The sequence below is a fragment of the Brassica napus genome, chromosome A6, assembly GCF_020379485.1.
Source record: "Brassica napus cultivar Da-Ae chromosome A6, Da-Ae, whole genome shotgun sequence".
NCBI classification, from domain to species: domain Eukaryota; kingdom Viridiplantae; phylum Streptophyta; class Magnoliopsida; order Brassicales; family Brassicaceae; genus Brassica; species Brassica napus.
Window position 1 is genome coordinate 8,383,305 of NC_063439.1, and position 19,117 is coordinate 8,402,421.

The 19,117-nt window shown below is 38.3% G+C and overlaps 3 protein-coding genes and 1 non-coding gene across 4 annotated transcripts; 2 read left to right on the forward strand and 2 right to left on the reverse strand.

Annotated features, from left to right (window-relative positions):
• Positions 1-410: 410 nt before the first annotated feature.
• Positions 411-2,265, reverse strand: LOC125610261 (aldehyde oxidase GLOX-like). Its single transcript, XM_048782512.1, has one exon. The coding sequence runs from the start codon at positions 2,200-2,202 to the stop codon at positions 553-555; it is 1,650 nt and encodes a 549-aa protein (XP_048638469.1). The 5' UTR covers positions 2,203-2,265; the 3' UTR covers positions 411-552.
• Positions 2,266-14,226: 11,961 nt separating this feature from the next.
• LOC106347062 (V-type proton ATPase subunit c2-like) lies at positions 14,227-15,198 on the forward strand. Its single transcript, XM_013786555.2, has 3 exons — positions 14,227-14,496; positions 14,578-14,863; positions 14,939-15,198. The coding sequence occupies exons 1-3, from the start codon at positions 14,418-14,420 to the stop codon at positions 15,069-15,071; spliced, it is 498 nt and encodes a 165-aa protein (XP_013642009.1). The 5' UTR covers positions 14,227-14,417; the 3' UTR covers positions 15,072-15,198.
• Positions 15,199-15,447: 249 nt separating this feature from the next.
• Positions 15,448-15,520, forward strand: TRNAE-CUC. The gene has a single exon. It is a non-coding gene; the product is annotated as a tRNA-Glu (tRNA).
• Positions 15,521-15,561: 41 nt separating this feature from the next.
• Positions 15,562-18,899, reverse strand: LOC106347063 (ATP sulfurylase 2). The gene is made up of 5 exons (XM_013786556.3): positions 18,168-18,899; positions 16,457-16,862; positions 16,116-16,376; positions 15,949-16,035; positions 15,562-15,865 (listed from the first exon to the last, which is right to left on the reverse strand). The coding sequence occupies exons 1-5, from the start codon at positions 18,725-18,727 to the stop codon at positions 15,728-15,730; spliced, it is 1,452 nt and encodes a 483-aa protein (XP_013642010.1). The 5' UTR covers positions 18,728-18,899; the 3' UTR covers positions 15,562-15,727.
• Between the last annotated feature and the right edge of the window lie 218 nt (positions 18,900-19,117).

Genomic DNA, 19,117 nt, shown 5'->3' on the forward strand with positions numbered 1-19,117 from the left:
ATTTCGACTCACAATCAACTTTTAGATAATATATACGTTAGTAGGTATTTTATTACTTACCTGCTATTATTTAGATTTTAATAGATTATTAATCGATACATGGAGTGTTAGCTGTTACAAATAGATTTGGAGCTATTTGATAGATAAATAATTAATTGTTAATAAATTTATTAACTGATATATGATTTGTTAGTCGATACATTTGTTTGATACATAGATTGTTAGATGATACTAAAATTATTAGCTGATATGTTAGTTGGTATGTAGATTGTTACCTGCTATGTAAATATTTAGCTGATAGATCTAGAGTTACTTGTTTTCGATAAAACATGAGGGCATTTTCGTCCGTACAGTGTCAAAAGGTTACTTTTTTTTAGATTATTCATAATTATGGGCATTCAGCTAATTTGGATCTTAATTGGAGGTATTCAACACATTGTCTCCAAATACAATTCATTTAAATTGTTTGTCAATAATCAAATACAATAATTCATCCAAATAAAACTTTACAAGTCTTCAAATAATTAATGAGGCATCCTTTTTATATTTGAATTATTGTAGCCTTACCCAAATACCTTCGCTTGGTATGTTTTGATTCACCACAAACATCATATAATAACCAGGCGGTGCTATATTCACCGATCTCGGAGTCTTCACTTGAACCTCATAGTTCGTCGATTTACCAGATCTTTTAAACGTAACGTTATCCAAAACCAAAAGCCTTTGATTCATAGAAAATGAATGCGTTGTGAACGATGGAAACACCATCGTTACTTTAACCGGACCCTTGACTTCCCCTGCGACCTTAAACTTCAGCTTCAAGTCCATCCTATACGTAATCATTACTTGCGATTTAGGAGACTGAATCTTTGGACGAAATTTCGCAAACTCCGGTTCTAGGTATGCCGGAGAGAAAGCCTCCAAGCTTAGCTCGGTCGGGAAAAGCACATTGGTGAAGTTATAGAACGCGTGAGGATTGCTTCCTCCAACGAGAACTCTCCCGTCACGGAGAAGAACCGCCGTGGAGTGATACATTCTCGGTATTGTAGTCGGGTTAAGAGACTCAAATCTAGAGTTAACCGGATTCTCGGAATGGTACACATCCGGTACGAGAACCGGTTCACGACCAAGCTCCCATGCAGCTGAGCCAGAAGCACCACCGTTGATAATCAAAACATCTCCATTAGGCAAAAGCGTCATGTCTCCCATGACTCTAGCACGTGGCATCTTCTCCACCGTCCATTGTGGATTCTCGTCGTTAATCTTGATCCTCGCACACGTGTCAAGCGCTTTCACGAATGTTTTCCTTCTGAAAGCGAGGAGGTACGATCCTTTAGGTGCACCTCCACACACCAGAACCTCCGCGTCTATTTTAGCCGCTTCAAGATTCTTTAACGGTAATAACACTGCTGAGCCGGTGCTCGGGTAGCTCCTCGGATCACCACCGGGGATCGCCGGATAAGTTTTCACCACCGTGTTTTTAACATAGTCTAGTAATATCGCACGGTTATTGGCGAATATAAATAAATTACCGTCGTTGTTGAGAAAAACGTAAGGATAAAGATTATTCTCTTCTCCTCTATCATTAGTCTCGGCCAAAAACGGTAACGCGATAACGTTAGGAGATGTCGTTTTGGGGAAGAACTCGTAGTTGAATTGTCCTTGGCCTCCAATGACTATTTGTGTACCGTCGGGGAGAATATGATTAGAAGAGTACCATCTTCTCTTTGTTAACCCGTTGTTAATCTCGATCCAGTCGCATTTTTTGTTATTACAAGGAGTGAAGATTCTTGCTTTTAACTCGCCGTCTCGGTCTCCACCGGTTTGGACGAGAACACCGTCCGGTCTAACCGAACCGGAGGAGCACCATGTGTTGGATTGTACTGTTAAGGGACGGATGGTGTTTGATGCGACGTCGTATTCGATGGAGTGAGCTGTGCAGTCGATTTTGGAAACAGGGTCCTGTGGGTTGTTACGGCAGTTACCGTTGGGGAGAGAGATGTTCGATGGGCCGAAGTTGGTTCGGTCGAACATTACGACACGGTCGTTGCGGAGGAGCTGCATGTGCATCGCTGAGATTCCGACGTTGGGGAGGAGGAGTTTCCATCTTCCTCCGGCAGCGAATGACACGTGGCATGTTAGGAGGAGTTGGAGTGAGGTAATTAGTAAGAGAGCATAGAACGTTGTGGCTCGTGCTGCCATTTTGGTTTATTTGTGTGTTTTTGTTGTTGTTATGTGTGTTGTGATGTAAATGTATCGTGGTTGTTCGTTTATATAGTGGACGTTGGGACATTATTAAACGTTATTCTATGTATTTATTTTTAAGATGACAATTGTATTATTATTTGTTAGTTCCAAAAAAAAGAAGAGAAAAGTCCAATGTATTATTATAGTGAGATTTCGTAATCTTTTTGTTTTTGCTTTTCTTGAAGTATTTTGTATTGTCACATACTTTTCTGCATCTTTTAAAACTTATCTTAACAAGCAACAAGAAACATTTAGCTAATTTAAGAAAGTATTTGACCATATCGTAGTGCCGATTTATGTACTATACTACAATTTTAAAACAACTAATTTAAGAAAGGATCACTGTATATGTTTTGATATGTCTCTAGCCATCAATAGACTTGTGGAAGCGAACATATAAACCTTTTTTTTTTGTTCACAAACATATAAACCATTTAGTTGATATCATCATTCTACCGACGGTGTTTTCCACTAGTTCTATGAAAGTTCGATTTCCGGAAGGGATTAAGCAACCTACTCTTGTACATGGTTTCTGAGATTAGTCGGATCCTTACGGTTCGGATGACCTGGAACACCAAAAATAAATTTTTTTTTTCTTTTTTTGCCATCATATTTTATAAAGGCACAAAGGCTAAAAAGAAATCATTATCATTCTTCATTTTTATCTTTTGATTTCATAAAATATTTATAGGTCATGGTTGCATGCATATACTTTTTTTTTTGGTAAAAGCATGCATATACTTTTTGTTTGTAAATGCTTATAATCACTAATACGGATATACATACAGTGAAGAATGTGTCTTAGTATTTTGTAAGTAATCTAGTACTCTTCTCTCTCTCGGGTTTAGTTGAAATCTAATTAGGATCTGGTTTAGGTAAACCGGAGTTATCCGTTAGTTAGTAAAACGAGAAGTAGAGATGTCGTTTTGTATAGAAAGGGAGAGTCTTTAAATAGCTCAGGTTGTTGAGCTAAGGGGTTAGTTCTTCTGTTGATCAAGTTTGTTATGATCAAAATACGTAGAGAGAGAGGAGAGATTAGGATTGTATCTCGGAGCTCGCTTGTGAGCAAGTATAGTGATTTGCTGGTTCGATCCCAGCTCCGGTGAGCTATAGCGGCCTTTCCGGTACGGAGAGGTGCGGTGAACACCGGGTCAACATACCGTCGTGTCTTCTTCCGCTTTATACTTGTGATTGAGTTGATTACAGGTTGAGATTCAGGAGAACGAATCGTACAAAGTGGTATCAGAGCTCGTGTTAAGAAGAGGTGGTCGATTTGTTTGGATCTTGGAGAGATCGAGCTCGATCAGAGATGAACGGCGATAAAGTCAAGATCGAGAGATTCGACGGAAACGGAGACTTCTCTCTCTGGAAACGAAGAATGTACGCTTATCTGAGCGTGTCAGGGTTGAAGGATGTGCTCGTCGAGAAACCTTCTATTGAAGATCCCGAGGAGGAGAAGAGCGATCAAGATCCTGAAGATAACAAGAAGATTCAAGTAGACGAGGAATCGAGATTAGAAAGATGCGAAAAGGCGATGAACTTGATCTTTCTAAACGTAGGAGATCATGTGTTGCGAAAGATTGAGAGGTGTACTACCGCAGCGGAAACGTGGGCACTTCTTGAGACCTTGTATATGCCTAAGTCACTACCAAACAGGGTCCACGCCCAGCTTGAGCTGTATGGGTTCAAGATGAAAGACCAACGAACTATAGACGAGAACATAGATGACTTCCTCAAGATTGTAGGTGACTTAAGTCATCTAAGCATCGATGTTCCAGAAGAAGTTCAAGCAGTGTTGCTTCTAAATGCGCTACCAGTGAAGTATGATCAGCTTAAAGAGACTTTGAAGTATAGCAGGGAAGCAATAAAGGTTGAGGATGTTGCAAGTTCGGCAAGATCAAAGGAAAAAGAAATGAAGTCACTATCAACTACAAGAGCGGGGTCTGAAGGGCTCTACGTCCGAGGAAGATCAGACAGCAGGAGCTTCTCTAGCTCGGGAAAGCAGCGTAATGGCAAGTCAATGTCAAAGTCTGCAGAGAAAAAGAAAGTATGCTGGATCTGCGGAAAGGAAGGGCATTTCAAGAAACAGTGCTATAAGTGGTTAGACAGAAACAAGCAGAAGCCTCAGGGAAACGACAGAGGTGGAGAAGCTGCAATGGTTAGAGATGATGCTCAAGATCTAGTGGGTCTTATAGCTAGTGAGATAAACTTATCTCAAGGGTCTGCAGATCAAGAAGAATGGGTAATGGACACAGGCTGTTCATTTCACATGACTCCACGAAGAGAAGTGTTCCTGATTTTTACAAAGGCAGATGCAGGGAAGGTAAGGATGGCAAATAACACAAGTGCAGAAGTAAAAGGGGTTGGTTCAGTAAGGTTTGAAAATGAAGACGGTACTACTTTTGTTCTTCATGAGGTAAGGTATATGCCAAGCATTGGAAGAAACCTTATCTCACTGGGAACTTTGGAGAACAAAGGGTGTGTGTTCAAAGGAGCTGATGGACAATTAAAAATAGTAAGAGGATGCACGGTTATCATGAAAGGTCAGAGAAAAGGAAGAGATATTCTGTATATTCTAAAAGGATCGGCAAGAGTTTCGGATTCATGCAACTCCGCCGGTACAGAGACTGACAGTACAGACAAGAACAGTTACACTCGTCTGTGGCATAGCAGACTAGGACATGTGGGTCAGAAGGCGATGGAAGTTCTAGCACAGAAAGGATGTTTGGAAAAGGAGAAACTGAAGGGCATTGACTTCTGTGAGGACTGTGTAATTGGAAAAACACACAAGGTCAGCTTTGGGCAAGCGAAGCATGTCACAAAAGGCAAGCTGGACTACATCCATTCTGACTTATGGGGATCTCTTAACGTTCCACCAAGCCTAAGTAACAGTCAGTACTTCCTGAGTTTCACAGACGATTGGTCCAGAAAGGTTTGGGTATATTTCTTAAGGACCAAAGATGAGGCATTCGACAGATTTGTAGAATGGAAGAAAATGGTAGAGGTTCAGTCAGAGAGAAGAGTTAAGCGACTTCGTACAGATAATGGACTAGAGTTCTGTAACAGGAGGTTTGATTCGTTTTGCAAAGAAGAAGGGATAGTACGTCACAAGACGTGCACATACACCCCTCAACAAAACGGGATTGCAGAGAGACTGAACCGGACGATCATGAACAAAGTCAGAAGCATTCTTAGCGAGAGTGGGCTTGAGAAGAAGTTTTGGGCAGAGGCAGCGGCTACATTTGTGTATATCATAAACAGAACTCCATCTTCCGCAATTGAGTTTGAGATACCCGAAGAAAGATGGACTTCAGTCACGCCTAACCTTTCGAGCCTGAAGAGATTTGGGTGTATAGTCTATATACACTCTACAGAAGGGAAGTTAGATCCTAGAGCTAAGAAGGGGGTCTTTGTTGGCTATCCGGAAGGAGTGAAAGGCTACAAAGTTTGGGTCATAGAAGATGAGAGATGTGTCATAAGCAGAAACGTTGTGTTTAGAGAAGACGTGATGTTCAAGAGCTCCTTAAACGAGTCTGTGGCAGGTACATCGAAAGACACTCGTTTGTTGACTAACCAAGTTTTATGTTTTGATGATGCAGGAGACCTGAGAGACTCAGACACTAACGTTCAAGGTGGAGCCAGTCATGATGTAATACAAGAAGAAGAAAAGCAGAACACAAATGAAGTTGAAGAATCTCAAGAGAAGGATCTAAGTGATTATCAATTGGCTAGAGACAGAAGTCGCAGAGAGATACGCGCACCTGTCAGATTAGAAGACTATCAGGTATATCCTAATGATGAAGATATTGCAGGTTATGCCTATCTTGTTGTTGAGGATGCAGGTAGAACTGAACCTAGGAGCTATCAAGAAGCTTTAGAGGATCCAGACAGAGACTTGTGGTTAGGGGCCTCTGATGAAGAAATGGAGTCTTTGAAGAAGAATAAGACGTGGGTGCTAGTAGACAGAGTAATGACTCAGAAGCCAATATGATGCAAGTGGGTCTTCAAAAGGAAAGATGGCATATCTGGAGTGGAGCCACCAAGATACAAAGGGAGATTAGTTGCGAAAGGATATAGTCAGAAAGAGGGGATAGATTATCAAGAGATCTTCTCTCCCATGGCCAAGCACGTTTCTATCAGATGCCTTTTATCTATGGTAGTTCATCACGACATGGAATTGCAGCAGATGGATGTCAAAACGGCGTTTCTGCACGGGTATCTTGATGAGACGATTTACATGGAGCAACCAGAAGGTTATGTAGACAAGAAGCATCCTGATAAAGTCTGTTTGCTTAAGAGGTCTCTGTATGGGCTGAAACAGTCACCGCGACAATGGAACACGCGATTTGATGAGCTCATGGCTAAGCACGGTTACAGCAGAAGTAACTTCGACCTATGTGTTTACTTCAAGCAAATGGAAGACGAACAATATGTGTATTTGTTGCTATACGTAGATGATATCCTAATAGCTTCAAAGGTGAAGGATCATGTACTTAAGCTGAAGGAGTTATTGAGTGAAGAATTTGAGATGAAAGATCTCGGGGAAGCAAAGAAGATTTTGGGTATGGAGATAGTCAGGGACAGAGTTAAAGGGTCGCTTACGATATCCCAGGGACACTATCTACAGAAAGTGTTTGATGCATATGGAATGGACCAAGCTAACAGTGTTCTTACTCCAATGGGAGTTCACTTCAAGCTTCGGTCAGCAACAGAGAAAGAGTACAGAGAGCAACAAGACAGAATGAAAGTGATTCCGTATCAGAATGTAGTTGGTAGTCTGATGTACGCAATGACTGGAACTAGACCTGACCTTGCATACGCAGTGGGTCTTGTTTGTAGGTTCATGAGCAAGCCTTTGAAGGAGCATTGGTTGGCAGTGAAGTGGGTCATGCGTTATATAAAAGGAACGAGAGACGTAAAGCTTTGTTATACGAATGAAGGAGATTTTGAGGTTGAAGGTTATTGTGATTCCGACAGGAGAAGGTCAATTTCAGGAATGACGTTCACTGTGGGAGGTAATGTAGTTAGTTGGAAGTCCGGGTTGCAGAAAGTGGTGGCGTTATCTACAACTGAAGCAGAGTATATTTCATTAACAGAAGCTGCAAAGGAAGCGATGTGGTTACAAGGATTCGTGAGAGAGTTAGGCTTCAAACAAGGAGCTGTGAAGATTCACTGTGATTCTCAGAGTGCTATTGCACTGGCAAAGAACGCAGTGTTTCACGAGAAGACAAAGCATATGGCGATCAAGTATAACTTCATCAGAGATTTTTATATCAGAAGGTTATATTCAAGTAGTGAAGATCGCAACAGCCTATAATCCAGCAGATATATTCACCAAGGTTCTCCCAGTTGGCAAACTTCGAGACGCCTTGGAGATGCTGAGGGTTTCAAGAAACTGAAGAAGGAGACTGTAGGCTCAGGTGGAGCCTGCGGCTGAGCGAGTATGCTCAGGAGATCAGAAGCTGAGAGAGTTTTCTCAGGAAAGTGTTTAAGCGTGAAGGTGTTTCATGCGAGTGAGCGGTGTGTTCATGATAAAGAAGGTGGAGGCATTCATCTTGAGTCACTAGAAGAGAAGGGAGCAAATACAAGACAAGGTGGAGATTTGAAGAATGTGTCTTAGTATTTTGTAAGTAATCTAGTACTCTTCTCTCTCTCTCGGGTTTAGTTGAAATCTAATTAGGATCTGGTTTAGGTAAACCGGAGTTATCCGTTAGTTAGTAAAACGAGAAGTAGAGATGTCGTCTTGTATAGAAAGGGAGAGTCTTTAAATAGCTCAGGTTGTTGAGCTAAGGGGTTGGTTCTTCTGTTGATCAAGTTTGTTATGATCAAGATACGTAGAGAGAGAGGAGAGATTAGGATTGTATCTCGGAGCTCGCTTGTGAGCAAGTATAGTGATTTGCTGGTTCGATCCCAGCTCCGGTGAGCTATAGCGGCCTTTCCGGTACGGAGAGGTGCGGTGAACACCGGGTCAACATACCGTCGTGTCTTCTTCCGCTTTATACTTGTGATTGAGTTGATTACAGGTTGAGATTCAGGAGAACGAATCGTACATACAGGTTATGAGTTTTCGTGGAAGGAACATTTTATATTATTGGATTTACATTATGCTCGAGGGATTTGATTCATAGTTATTAATTAATTGAGTTAATTAGTTCGGGAGAATATCAAGGACGAAGTAATGATAGAGATGTGTTGACATCAAACGTACAGCTATAAATTATACAAGAGTTCGTTACTTTGAAGTCAGCACAAAATGTTTAAGAGAGTCCGTTACGTTTTACTTATATTTCTTGTGGTTCGTTGCATGTAAATTTTTTTTTTTGGTCGCGCGTCGCTATCTTTCTTGTTATAAATGACAGAACAACGTTAAAATGGCAAACAACCGCAAGTTCAATTTTTAGCAAAAGATTCATGCACATCATTTCGTTTTAATTATTTGTTAAAAAAACTCATTTAGTTATATTTGTAAAATCTGTGTCTTATGATAACTTCTTCGCACAAGTTTATAGCTTCTCTTTCTCAAAAAAAAAAAAAAAAGTTTATAGCTTCTTCTATAACGTCAACGTCGATGTTTTTAATTCCCTATTTTGTTTGATCGGATGTCAAATGTTTTTTTCAGATAATTCTAAATCACACACACATATATATATATATATATATATATATATATGATAATCGTTGAATTAACATTTTATATTATTTTGACGTTACATTAACCTCGAATGATTTAAAATGTAACTACCATTATTTGCGAATAGTGGTATTAATTTATTAGATCGGTGGGCAAGGACCAATTAATGATGGCGATGCTGTATTAACATCAAACATGCAACTATAGATTATACAAGTCAAAGGGCGTTACGGTTTTAGCCCTCCCAGATGTTATTTAACCTGGTTCGTTGCATGTTAATCATTTTGGTCGCCCCAAGTTTTCTGATAAATAACAATGCAAAAACATAAAAAAAAGGAAATTTTTTTAATGATTCATGCATACTGAGCAACCTTATTGTACTAGTAGGGGTGGGCAAAATATCCGTAAAATTTGTTTCGATCTGTTATTCGTTTCGATTCGATCTGAAAAATCCAGATATCCGTAACTTCAAGAATCAAAGCAAATACTAAAATTCAACATCTGTCAAAACGAAGCAAATCAAAAATACTAATATTTTTAAAAATGGATATCCGATCCGATTTTTGATATACATTTTACATACATGTATATAAAACTATACATAAAATTATATATATAATTTTATATCTCTTAGAAGTTTTATAATATTGGTATTCACTAAATTAATTATTTAGTTATTTTTTTTAAGTTTGTAGCTTTTAGAATTTTGTAATGAAATATTATTAATTTATCATATTTTTCTCTTTAAAAAATTAATTATTTTTACGGATTGAATCAGATATCCGTTAAATTATCCGGTTTTTTTCGGATATCCGAAACACCGAATATCTGAAAAGTTACAGATCAAATCGAATCGAAAAATTCATATTCGGGTGGAGCGAATCGGATCACGGATATCCTTAAAATTTCGGATATCCGCTTTGTGCCCACCCCTAATTTGTAGTATCTACCTACGTTGCATGGAAGCTTCACCGGACGTCCGCTTTTGAACCGGAATCGGAATTGGAACCTTGTGGAAGCTTACGGAATCTCGATTCCAAAACGTTTCTAAAATATTCTCTTTAAATACACGTTGGAAGCTTATGATTCCGTTTTGGAATCACGCTTCTGTTCTTTTGAAAAAAAATACAAAGTCATATATAAATAAAAAATATAATCATAGTTTTTAATTTATACAAAATCCAAATTTTAATAGTAATGAATATAGAGAATATAAATATATAAATATTAAAATTAATACTATAAATTATCTTTATCTATTGAGGTTATTTATGAAGTATTAAAAATAATTAATATAATAATTTCTTTTAAACTTAATTTATGTGTATCTTCACAGTTTTAATATGAAATCATTTCAAAATTATTATAAATGAATAAATACTTTATTTTAAATTTATATTACATAATTCTTAGTCCTATTTTTTTAAAAATCTTATATTTTAATATATATACATATAGATATACGCTTCCAACACGTACATGTTTTCTAATTCTTTTAAAAATCTCGCTTTTACGCTTTCATACGCTTCCGCTTCCACGTATCGGCTTTCGTTTCCATGTAACATAGGTATCTACGGAAGTATCTAGACATTAAATATAAATGAAATAAATGAAAAGATGGGGAGAGAATGAAAAAAGTGTGGAAAGAAATAAATGAAAAGATGGAGAGAATGAAAAAAGTGTGGAAAGAAGAAGAGTGGAGTTCGGTGCATAGATATCCAACAAACAAAATTTAGATACTTTCTAACATGTGTCAGTCAATTCTTGATTAGTTCATCATTTTTATCTGATTTAAAATTTACCTAAAAATAGAATTATGATAAATTACTAATGTTTGTAATTGTGAAATAATTTAGTGAGATTGACACTAATGGCCATGCTCTGTATCCGTTCTAGAGATGTAAAATCAAAATTGTGAGATAACAAGTTAAGTCCTACATCGGATATTAGACAAAGGAAAATGTAATATATAAAGAGATGTTCAACTCTAGTAGTACGAGACCTTTTGGGAAGGAAACCAAAAGTAAAACCATGCAGGCTTGTTTAAGGTCCAAAGTGGACAATATCGTACTAATAAGATAAGATAGAGTTGGACACGGAATTTTCGCAATCCCAACAATTGGTATCAGAGCGGTTGACGAAGATCTGCAAGAAGACCAAAATAACCTTAAGTAAGAACATGATCCTTTATGGAAAAAGGAGGTTTGGCAGATATTAGTCAGAAGATCATGGAATTTGTGATGTGTTGTGGGAAAAACATTCTAAAAGAAAGCCTTGCGATTACTGGTACAAGGTGGTGCCAAAGATGATTCGCCGAAGAAAACACACGAGATGGATGTGATCCTTAGCTTGAGGGGGAGAATGTGAGATAACAAGTTAAGTCTCACATCGGATATTAGACAAAGGAAAGTCTAATATATAAAGAGATGTCTAACTCTAATAGTACGAGGCCTTTTGGGAAGGAAACCAAAAGTAAAACCATGCGGGCTTGTTTAAGGCCCAAAGTGGAAAATATCGTACTAATAAGATAAGATAGAGTTGGACACGGGATTTTCGCAATCTCAACAATAGTTCATGATTAAGTCTATGATTTTCATAACAATTTTTATTAGTAAACATTTTTATTTTATTTTTAATACAGTTAATTCCAGTATGCATAAATTATTTTTTTGGTATTTACATCAACCCTTTTATTTTATAATAATGCATACAACATTGATACTTCCTCAGTTTCATATTAAGTGTTATTTTAATTTTTAAATTTTGTTTTATTATAAGTGTTGACAGAGTTGAGCATCGAGTTCACTTAGATCCTTGCACAGTCAGGCCCTGTTCATTTGTACATCTGAAAGATGCATCCAGATGCTCCATCTAGATGTCTTACCCAGATGCTCCATCTAGATGTCTTATCCAGATGAATCATCTGAATGCAACTATGTTCGTTTGCTTTTCATTTTTTAACTTTCATCTGCATCCAGGTGGAATTGTTAATAAAATGACTAAAATATAATTTTTTTACGTTTCGGCGGGAAAATACATTTTTCCAGTTTTGGCGGGAAAATACATTTTCCGGTTTTGGCGGGAAAATACAGTTTTTCGGTTTTGGCGGGAAAATGCGATTTTCTGGTTTTGGCGGGAAAATACATTTTTCCGGTTTTGGTGGAAAAATACAGTTTTTCCGGTTTTGGTGGGAAAATACAGTTTTCCGGTCTTGGCGGAAAAATGCGCTTTTCTGGTTTTGGCGGAAAAATACATTTTTTCCGGTTTTAGCGGGAAAATACATTTTTCCGGTTTTGGCGGGAAAATACATTTTCCGGTTTTGGCGAGAAAATGCGTTTTTCCGGTTTTAGCGGGAAAATGCATTTTTCCGGTTTTAGCGGGAAAATACGTTTTCCGATTTTAGCGAGAAAATACGTTTTTCCGGTTTTAATGGGAAAATTTCATTTTCCGGTTTTGGCGGTAAAATTATGTTTTCCGGTTTTGGCGGGAAAATTCTGTTTTTCGGTTTTGGCGGGAAAATTGTGTTTTTCGGTTTTGGCGAGAAAATGCATTTTTTCCGGTTTTGACGGGAAAATGCTTTTTGCGGTTTTGGCTGGAAAATGCTTTTTGGAGTTTAGGCAGGAATATGCGTTTTTTGGGTTTTGGCGGGAAATTGTGCTTTTTCGGTTTTGGTCGAAAAGTGTGGTTTTACTAGTTTAGCTGAAAAATGTGTTTTTATGAAAATGTGTGTTTTATGTTTTTTAGCGGAAAAACGCATCTTGCGGTTTTGACGGAAAAGTATGTTTTTCAGTTTTTGCGAGAAAATGCATTTTTTGGTTATAACGGAAAAATGTATATGCAAAAAAATAGAATTGACGGTTTGAAAATAATATTTTGATTTTAAAAGATGATTTTTGTCATTTATCGTTTTGGACTGAACTAGATGCATCTGCATCCAGATGCACCATCAAAACTTACCTTCTTTTTTTTTTCCGTCTAGATAATTTTTTATTTAAAGAAACGGGCCAAGCCCAGAGTACATAGCCCGAGGCCCAGATACAATCAAAAGGCAACAGGCCCGAAACAATACAGCCGAACCCATTAACGGGCCGTCGGCCCAACCATTTATATCCCAAACGACGTCGACCGAACCATGCAACAAGGAGGCTGGCATCTGAACATGTGTGAGCATCTACACCCTCAGGACGACACGCGTCGCAACCGCCTTGACTTGAACGTCTCCGCCTCAAATCGCCACCGGAACCACATCACCGCCACTTCCTTTCGTCGGAGCTCAGAATCTGGAGCGCCTCCGTCGAAACCATCTCTGTTCTTCTCTTCATCTACTCGTCGGAGAGCATCATCGCTCTTCGAGAGCTCCTCCGACAAGACCCAACCTCCCACACAAAGGACACGCAAGAACAACCAACCAGATCCAAAATCGAATCCCAAAAACCTAAAAACCGCAACGATATACCTAAAGCCGACGACGCAAAGCTATGATAGCCTTCACCACCCGGAGACTAGAACCGACGACGGCGAAACTGAAGAAGCTTCCACCTCGCGGAGACAAGAGCCGGCGGCGGCGAAGCTGTGGAAGCCTCCACCTCCCAGAATCAGAACACAAACAACTATCGTCTTCACCGCGCCAACCCTCCAAGCCACCGCGTCTTCACTCCAAGATCAGAACCACCACGGAAGGTGGTTGGCCAGAGCTAAGACAAGGCGGACACTGGAGGAGACGAAGAGGAGACAACTCCGGACCAATTAAGCTGAAGGACGACGGGCTCCGGCGTCGGCACGCACGCTCACGCGCCGGCCGAACACCGAAACCAACTGAGATCTACTTTCTCTCTCTTACTCTCTTTCTCTCACCGTACAAACTTATCAAAACTTACCTTCATTTGGAAGAGAATTTGAGATGAGTTTTTAAAAGTTCAGCTAGGTGATCCATCTGGATGTAGCATTATAATGCACAAAATGAACATCAATTTGCATCTTCACCCAGATGGATCACCTGGGTGAGCAAACGAACACGGCCTCACCATATTTTCATTTTCATCTACTCTAAAAAATCTCTACGAAGCTATTTTATCTAAGAGAAGGACAGTTGTCATCGGCTACAAAGCTAATGTTATCAAAGCTCAAAAATTTACGTGAAACATGAGAGTATCAACAATATAAAACATTTGTTGTAGCTTTTAATTAATTAAAATAGGAAACAAAATTTTGAGGGGCTATATTAAAGCGCCAATGCATGCCTTTTAATATATAAGGGATGCTGTTACTTGTTAGTTGTGTTGCTCTCGACGGAATCAAATCAATCAATGGCAAACAAAACTCTATATAACCGAATAATAATTCGGGGACGATTCAGTTTTGGTGGGTTAGGTAAGTTAAGTCCGGTTTAATTTCACATGCCGACTAACCGCCAGCAATTACTGAATCGATCAAACCATTGTTGACATAAGTTTGGTTTCCTTGTCTCTCCCAAATCTTCAAACAGCTTTGTCTCTTTGCGATCAGATCTCACCGGAGACGCACAAATTCGCGAAGAGCGATGGCTTCAGGTTTCAGCGGCGATGAAACTGCTCCCTTCTTCGGATTCCTCGGCGCCGCCGCCGCTCTCGTTTTCTCCTGTAACTTCAAATTCTCCAATTCCTTGTTTTGAATCAATGATTCAGTTTTGATCTCATCCGATCCGATCCAATTGTTTCCAGGTATGGGAGCAGCGTACGGGACAGCTAAGAGCGGGGTTGGTGTGGCGTCGATGGGTGTGATGAGACCAGAGCTTGTAATGAAATCGATAGTTCCGGTGGTTATGGCTGGTGTGTTAGGTATTTACGGTCTGATCATAGCTGTCATCATCAGTACTGGAATCAACCCAAAGGCCAAGTCTTACTATCTCTTCGATGGCTATGCTCATCTCTCTTCCGGTTTAGCTTGTGGTCTCGCCGGTCTCTCCGCCGGTATGGCTATCGGAATCGTCGGCGACGCCGGTGTAAGGTAACTGAATAACATATGTTACGATGTGTTGCCACTTGGAGAGAAGTGTTTGACTTTGTGATTTGTGTGTTGTAGAGCGAATGCACAACAACCAAAGCTGTTTGTGGGAATGATTCTGATTCTCATCTTTGCTGAAGCACTTGCGCTGTACGGTCTTATTGTTGGTATCATCCTCTCTTCTCGTGCTGGTCAGTCTAGAGCCGAGTGAAACCAGAACGTCTCTGTTCTTATGTGCTAAATCCTTGTAATGTTTTTAGATATGTTTTCACTTCCGATACTCATGGCATTGCGAGTTTTTTGATTTTCTCATGAATAACAAGCAAAAATCATTTGCATTTGGTTCTAAATGTTTATTTCATTTGCTCACTTTATTGAATACATCCATAAGATGATTCAGTGATTTTGGTTAGTGTTCTTGATATTGTTATGTCTAATTCGACTTCAAACAAAATTTGAGCTTTTCAATCCGTTCGATGTTATTTGGATTTAAACTTTTCGTGTATCGATTAATGAGGTTGGAATGTTGTATGCTTGTTATGTTTTTCCAATGTCAGTTAACCATCATCGCACTGAATGTTCAGAAATCCGTTGTAGTCTAGCTGGTCAGGATACTCGGCTCTCACCCGAGAGACCTGGGTTCGAGTCCCGGCAACGGAGTCTTTTTTCTAATTTCCTTTTTGTGCTGCTGGCCATAAAAATACTCCATGAGGCCAGTCACATTCAAATTCATCAGCAAGAACACATTATTCAAGATTATTATTTGGTTTTGGAAAACATTGGTGACTTTTCACAAGACAAAAATAGGTAAGCTTAAAATGAAGGGCTGAACTGGTGAAACACAAGCCGGCAGCCACCACGGACAACTCAAACAACGGCTTGTTGTTGTTTAGATGATTCATCACTTTCTTGCAAGCTCTCATAGTATTTGACAAGAACATTCCATCCACTCGGACACATAAACCCATCTGGTGGACTCTCTCCTGTTCTTGCATACGTTCTCATCTGTTAACCAAAACCGGTGAAAAACTCAGCTTGTAAACTGGATCCTTTTCTTACAACTCAAAACTGTCCCTAGTTATTATTACCTTAGTTCCAGAAATGAAAAGAAACTCTTTTGTGCGAGAGGGATCGAAAAACGCCATCTTCTTCTCAACTGTATCGTAAGCTGCAACCTGAAGGATACAAAAGCACCATATTATGATAATCAACAAACTTCAGTTGCTGCATGAAGACAGAAATGACTAAGCATTACCCTAAATGGAAGAATATTTAGTTTCTCAAGTCCAGGAGCCATGCTCAAGACTTTCTTCCCATGATCAGGATCATACAGATCTCTCTTCTCAGTAGGATGTCCCATTCCCGCTGGATCACGTCCCACAATGTAGAAATTAGCACCTGCATTAATCCTAGCCTTGGCGTGCCACTGAACTTCTGTTGGACCAGCATAGTGCATCGGTGATGGAAATATCGAGACAATAGTAGTCTCCGGGTCAAGCACTCCATCTTCAAGAACCTTAATACATTAAAGACCAAACTGAATTAAAGCCTGTAATAATCTAAAAACAAATTGTTTTATAAGGTTGAGAGTTTCACCTTGCTATGTTGTTCCATTCTAACATCAAGAGGAACATCATCAGCCTTAGTGAAACCTCCCAAAGGATGAAGCAGCAGAATAGGGTTCTTATAACCCATCTCCAAAAGCCTTTTACGTGTATCGTTCATTAACAAAGCGTGGCCGTTGTGCACAGGGTTCCTTAGCTGGAATGCAAACACAGCATCCGCTTGACGATTGTCAAACTCTTTCCTAAGTTGTTTAGGAGATAGCCTGTAGTGATCAAGCCCATCGTTGTACTTAATAGGCTGGAAAATTTCTAAATCTCCACCGATCAGCCAGTTTCCAGATGGAGTGATGTGTTCTTCAACATAAGGCAGTCCTGGAGAAGTGGTTCCCCAAGTTCTAGCAATCCTTTCTTCCTTGTTGTGTTTGTATATCTCCACACTGAAATTTTAACAAGCAGAAGATTTAGTAAAAACTGTCAAATAAGCTACACAAATCAACATTAAGGTGTTGATTGTTTGAACTAGTTTTTAGTTTTAGTTTTTGGTTTTTAGATTTTGGTTTTAGTTTTTAGATTTTGGTTTTTGATTTTTAAGTTTTTATTTTGGTTTTCAGTTTTTGGTTTCTAGCTTTTGGTTTTGGTTTTTGGTTTTGCAGTATTTTTAGTTTTTTATAAGATGAGTGGACATTCTTTAAACAAAAAATAGCAATAACATATATAGAAATTACAAATAAAATATATCAAAAACAGTGATTGTTAATTAAAAATAAAAATACATTAAAATGTTTTAAAATTATTTTATTTTAAGTATTATATTAGAAAAAAAATAAAAATATCTATTAATTATGCAAATTAATATATTAAAATTTTGAAACTATGTATAAATTTTCTTTATAAATTACTTTTATTTTTTTAATCTTGAATTGCTATTTGTATTTTAAATTACTATGATATTTTTAATTAATAAAACATTTTCTATTTTTTATAATTTTAGTTATTTTAAATGTGTCTAATAATTGTTCTAATTATTCAATAATTTTATTTATAGAAATAGATAACTAATTCTTTACAATTAGTTATACTATATATAAATATCTAAATTATTTTACAGATATAAAATACAAATAATCATTTATATTATTATTTAAATGATATTTTATGTACAAAAAAAATTCATTTTTTCCTTTAAAAACTCACAAAAGTTGGTTTTTGGTTTTTATTCATAAATTGTTTAAAACTTTAAAAAAACTAGTTTTCCTAAATTTTAGGGAATCTATTTGTTAAAAAACTTGATTGGCAAATCAAATGGTTTTTACAAAAACAAAAACTAAAAGCTAAAACTTGATTGGAGAAAAAATGGTTTTTGAGAAAACAAAAACCAAAAACTAAAACAAAAACTAGAAACAATCATCACCTAAAAGACTCTCTCTTTTAACACTTGAACACAATTAGAGGCGTAATTGCATTGCTTTCTCTAGAAGAAACTTAAAGAGACTACCACAAGTTCTTATACAGCAATCTTATCATCAAATTTTTCTATACACTATAGTTACATGTAACCAGTGTTTTAAATATCGGTCTAGGTCGCCTAGTGGGCAAATCGGGTATGAACAAAATGATATTTTTCAAACCGATTTTTTTAAAATCCGCCTACAATAAACATGTATAAGGTGCCTAATCACCGCCTAGCAATTCTTGAAATTTTGCATGTAACCATTTCTATATATGTAAAAATATATATGCACCTTCTAAGAGAACCGATGACATCTCCTTGAGGGCTAACAAGAGCAACATTCTTAGACACACCGATCTGTTCCTTGGTGTCATCATCAATAGCAAGAACAATAGGAAGCGACATGTTGACCAGAGACCCATCTTTCAACCTCAGAGAGTTGAAATGCAAACTCTGAAGATACTCGTCTTCTCTCATGAACCCTTTCAAAGGACTAGCCCATCCTTCGCTGATCACGTGCACCCACTCCAGATCGATCTTCGTCAGCTTCACTTTCGGCATCGTCTCTGACTCAGCCTTCTTCAGCTTAATCTCAGATTCGGAAACCATTAATTCAACGAGTTCCCCACCGTCTGGGTCAATCAAGGAGCTCTTAACAGTCATCGAAGGAGGAAAGGTGGGAGGTTGCATTGTCGGGTTGCGTTTATTCACCAAACTGACGAGAGGGTTGTGGTTAAAAGAAGATAAGAACACTAGTTTCAACGGGGTTTGATTTGTGTGAGAGGATGGTTTTGAGTTTCTAGGTTGGATGTGAGATTGAGAAAGGTAAGAGGATCTGATCAGAAGAGACATTGATCTCGGTGAATAGAGGTCAGCGAGAGAAGTGGAATGGAGAGAGTGAACAGTGAAGCTGAGATTTGGTTGAACATGATTGGAGGAACAAGAAGAAGACCGAACACTGTGAAAGACATCATCCACACGTTTGCCACTTTTGTCTCTTCGCTTTTCAGTTGCAGGAATTTTTGGCTTGTGGATGGAATTGCTGCCTTCAGTGTTAAATGTCCTTTTTGCCCTTTATTCTAATGGGTCCTTAGGGGCCACTGGCTGCAATTTTACTACCAAAACAAATTGGGCTTATGTTATTTTCTTCATCAATTTTACTTACGTAAGCTTGGAGGTTCGGTTCAGATGATTTGTATTTTAACCAAACAAAAATTGGATTTGATATTAGATTAGTTTGGT

What these genes read in the sequence shown, in the direction of transcription:
- LOC106347063 (XM_013786556.3), bottom strand. Translation starts at nt 18,727, where the DNA reads ATGTCTCTTCTGATCAGATCCTCTTACCTTTCTCAATCTCACATCCAA. An exon ending in GAATGGAACAACATAGCAAG is followed by an intron (nt 16,377 to 16,456) that starts GTGAAACTCTCA and finishes TAATGTATTAAG; the next exon opens with GTTCTTGAAGATGGAGTGCT. An exon ending in TTTTCATTTCTGGAACTAAG is followed by an intron (nt 15,866 to 15,948) that starts GTAATAATAACT and finishes TTTGGTTAACAG; the next exon opens with ATGAGAACGTATGCAAGAAC.
- LOC106347062 (XM_013786555.2), top strand. Translation starts at nt 14,418, where the DNA reads ATGGCTTCAGGTTTCAGCGGCGATGAAACTGCTCCCTTCTTCGGATTC. An exon ending in CGCCGCTCTCGTTTTCTCCT is followed by an intron (nt 14,497 to 14,577) that starts GTAACTTCAAAT and finishes AATTGTTTCCAG; the next exon opens with GTATGGGAGCAGCGTACGGG. An exon ending in GTCGGCGACGCCGGTGTAAG is followed by an intron (nt 14,864 to 14,938) that starts GTAACTGAATAA and finishes TGTGTGTTGTAG; the next exon opens with AGCGAATGCACAACAACCAA.
- LOC125610261 (XM_048782512.1), bottom strand. Translation starts at nt 2,202, where the DNA reads ATGGCAGCACGAGCCACAACGTTCTATGCTCTCTTACTAATTACCTCA.